At 30.4% G+C, this 4,359-nt stretch overlaps 1 protein-coding gene across 1 annotated transcript in view; it reads left to right on the top strand.

Moving 5' to 3' along the window:
• Positions 1-1,303: 1,303 nt before the first annotated feature.
• Positions 1,304-4,359, top strand: part of LOC108688165 (agrin) — a 59,013-nt gene continuing 55,957 nt past the window's right edge. Inside the window, exon 1 of the mRNA XM_018194315.1 lies at positions 1,304-1,672. Within this exon, the coding sequence (XP_018049804.1) occupies positions 1,618-1,672 (55 nt within the window). The 5' untranslated portion in view covers positions 1,304-1,617. The remainder of the gene's footprint in view (positions 1,673-4,359) is intronic.

Below are 4,359 nucleotides of genomic sequence, written 5' to 3'. Positions count from 1 at the left end.
GAGAGAGAGAGAGAGAGAGAGAGAGAGAGAGAGAGAGAGAGAGAGAAAGAGAGATTTTTACTATATTAAAAATATTTAAAAAGTCATGTCCATATTGGTTCCTCCATTTTGTTTTTCTGTTATTTCGATCTCGAATTCATAATCAGCAACTACGAAAACTCCATGATACCGAATTTTGATTAAAAATATTTAAATATTTATGTTCGCCATGTTGGATCCGCCACTCTTTTTTTAGTAATGTCGATTTTGAATTCGTAATCAGTGACCTCGAAAAACTCCTTCACATTTCGTATAAATTGAAAAACTCTTTTATATTTTGGTCAACTTTTCGGAATGTCTGGCTCACATACTGTATATCGTTTCAATCGCGAAAGTCGGACAGAAGCGACACACAAAATATTAATTGCGTGTTTCGTTCTTTTGTGTGTTCTTCGTATACATACATTCTGTACAACTGAAATATAAATTCTCTGATTTTTGATTACAAAACCGGATATAAGTACTTCCAGATAATACACAAATAATACCAATAAGATATCATCATGACTTCATTTGTTGTTCATAAGTAAACTTATAAGTGACAAACGAAGTCATGATAACATCTTCATGATATTATTATGATTTCTGTGTTCTACTTAGGTACTCTGAAATTTTCAAGCAGAACAAAACTTAATGACATTAAAATTTGATAGCCCCAAAATGATTATTAAAAATCATTTTTCGATCATGATTTTAGCAGCGTTTGGATGTTATCCTGTGACCTATTGTTCCGCTTGAGATATATATCTATTTCGAGAAGAATTCTGTTCCAACTCTCGTTCTTATATCTCTTTTTCTGAATCTCTGTTATCATCTGCGATTTGGATCGCAAGCAAAGTCTTGATCCTTGATCTCTAATTCATTAACGACTGAAAAAATTGATCAAATAACACAAAGTGGCTGAAGAAGAACGACAAGAAGAGCAGAAGAAGGACGTTCTACAATGGAGGAAGAAGAGTTGGCCTAGAAACGCTGAGTCCGGTGTTCCTCGGCAATGCGTTTCGCGGTGACGTCCAGAAGTGACGAGAAAGAAGGACGAGGGCTGAGAAGAGAAGAGAGGTCGGTGGGGTAGTCTGTTCCCCACCTTCCGACGCAGGGCGGGGGCAGTCGGGCGGTAACCATCCTCTCTTTTTGACGGCTGCTGTCGACGATGATGGTAATAGCAAATGGTCCGTGGAGAGGCTCTTTATTCCGTGCCTCCACTGGAAACGGGAGCACGCCACGTGAAAGTAGGAAGGGGAGGCTATAGTCGGGCTGACGTCGCTCCGTACGCTTCAGTCGTTCGTGGATCTCGAAGGACGATAGAGGTCGAAGAGGACACTTCCTCCTCTCCTGGCCTCGCGGAACCTTTCGGCACGCTCTTTCTCGAGTCTTCTCTCGGTTTTCTTCTTCTTCTTCTTCTTCTTCTTCTCCTTCTTCTTCTTCTTCTTTCATCACCGTTCTACTCCCGCAAGACCGTAGTGACGAGGGTCTCAGCAATAGGATAATCGCCAGAGCGATTCCAGAAGGAATTCGTCGCCCGTGCGAACATACCGTTTTGTGAAGTCAGATTGGCAACGTCGTGATAGTATCGGAAGAATGCGTCGTCAGCTATCACTCATCCTCGGGATTGTCCTGTTGGGCTGTCTTCAAGGTCAGTATCACTTTTGGAGAAGTATTAAGACAATACTGCATAATCGGAATTATATTTGAAAACGATGCTGAGTGTCATTCGTGTTATTCTATAAATGCGCGCTCATCACTTGGGATTAAAGATTCTTTTCACACACACACACACACACACACACACACACACACACACACACACTGTTAAAAATATCATGAAATTTAATATATTTTCAAGTTACACAAATTAAATTCAGTTTTATAACATTAAATTAGATTTAATGCATCTGTAACTAAAAAGTGTATTTGTGTACATGTACATAAAATTTAATGTATTTTTCATAAAATTTTATGAAATTTTATATATTTCATAAAATTTAATACAATTTTTATTAAACTCTGTGTAAATTTGCATAAAATTAAATGCATGTGAAATTTAAATTATTTGTAACTTTATTTTCGTTGACAACATTAAATATTTTTAATGTACCGACTTGAAATTTATTTCCATTACATGTAACGGAAATAAATTTCTTTCTTTTTAACAATGTGTGTGTTCGTTACTCTATAGGAACGGACGAGAGTAAAATCCTCGTTAATGATCTTACAAATATTTAAGTGATGTATAATATAATGTTACAATTCATGCAGAATATTAGAATCTGATTAATTACGAAAGTTCAAACCATAAAATATTAAAATAGCAACTTTATATAACAGGCAGCACTTATTTATCAAATTTGCATCAATTGCAGATTCATGTTCATGTAGAAATACCACACGACATAGGATATAGTGTACTTTAACTGATTTTACTAAACAGATATGGATCATTAAATTGAAAAAAAAAAATCGATACCTGTGATTATAATTGCATAGTAAAATAATTATGGTTAAAGCTCTATTTTTTTAATGATTATTACTATATTAATGTTAGTAATAAATAAATTAATAACTTTATATATATAGTTTTCTCAAATATAGAAAAGTTGTACTATAAATTATAACAATTTCAAATATTAATATAGTAAAATATAAAATATAAATAATGAATAAAATAAACACTTTTATATTAATTATAGCAAAGAGAACTATTTTTTAACATTTGCTAATTATTTACAATATGGTAATAATAATTAAGAGATATGTTATAAGAAAAGTTAAAGAAATAATTATTTTTGAACAGTGTGTGAATGTATTAATACATTTGACTATATTTCTAACTAAAAATTTTCTATTTGTATTATAAAAACTGAAAAAAAAAAATTATTGTAAAAATAATTATTTACATTAAATACACAGGATCATAGCAACAGTATATTTGACTACATTATATAAATAAAAATTTACCATTTTCCTGAAAAAAAAGGAGAATTACAGAAAGTTGATTAAGAATAATATTAAATTGTCTATAAAATTATAATAAGGATAAATTTCGCTATATTTTAAATTACTATAAGTTTTATGACTCCTGCCACATTATCAATTCTTGTTTATCTCTTAGAACACGTTAAACTGGATACATACACGATCCCATTTTAACTTTTACATCAAAATATCTCGAAATGTACAAAAGATACAAAAAAAAAGTCAAACAAAAGTCGTATGGTTTAGAAGGGGACATAAGAAGGTACCATTAATTTGATTTTGATTGGCAATGTTAAGATCAAATCAAGGTTACTTTGAATTTTTTAAATGGAATCCCCCTTTTTTCATTACATATTTTCGTAGCTTACCTCAAGATTTAAAAAAAATACTTTAATAAAATTGTTTTTTATTAAAAAACTTTTTTAATTATAAGGTTTGAAAGTTACAATATCATCATCGTTATCTAAGGTATCTAACTAATGACTAAAACCTTTTGAATGTTGTTCAGGATCATAATAAAAATTAATTTTTATGTAAAAATGAAAATAAAAAGAATATTCTCCAATGGTCTTGATTTTAACAAATATTATCCGGTCATAATCTTGAATAACATTTAAGAGATGTTAGTCATTAGTCGGACAGCTTGAGTAACACCGGTAATACTTTCAAGAGAGAGCCTTATATCTCGAAAAATTCTTAATGAGAAACAATTTTATTAGAGTATTTATATAATTAGAGTATTTATATATATATAAAAAGCTCTTGAGATAAGTTAAGAGAAAATTATAATGAAAAATAAGAGGCCTTATTTAAAAAATTCAAAGTGACTTTGATCTAATCTTATGACGCCATCGTATCAAATCAAAGATACTTCCTTCGAATCTTACAATTTTTGTTTGAAACATTTTTTTTGTATCTTTTATATATTTTAAAATATTTCGGTACAAAGATTAAAATGGGACATCTTGTATATACCTACAATATCATAATTATTATTTAATCATGATTGATCTTAAGAATTTTTTATTAAAGTCGCTCACTTACAAACAATACGCAGCATTATTTAGCAGAGGGATGCAATGGAGTTCAATTTTTCCTAAAAAGAAAATCCCTCAGCATATTATACAATAATAAAAGGCGCATTGGGTTCGAAAAATAAAAAATAAATGAAACATCTCAACAGTTTTTAGTTCTATATAAAAATTTAATAACTCTTTTCTTGGACGAGTTAGCAGGACGTATAGAAATTTAAAGATAAGCACCATACAATAGCACCATAGTTATGTACTATAAAGTTTTAATAAGAGCAATAAAAAATTAAATTAACTAAAAAAGTATTGTAATAAA

This window comes from Atta colombica, unplaced genomic scaffold, assembly GCF_001594045.1.
Source record: "Atta colombica isolate Treedump-2 unplaced genomic scaffold, Acol1.0 scaffold103, whole genome shotgun sequence".
Taxonomy (NCBI): Eukaryota; Metazoa; Arthropoda; class Insecta; order Hymenoptera; family Formicidae; genus Atta; species Atta colombica.
The sequence above is the reverse complement of the archived record's forward strand: the minus strand, read 5'-3'. Positions and strand labels throughout refer to the sequence as shown.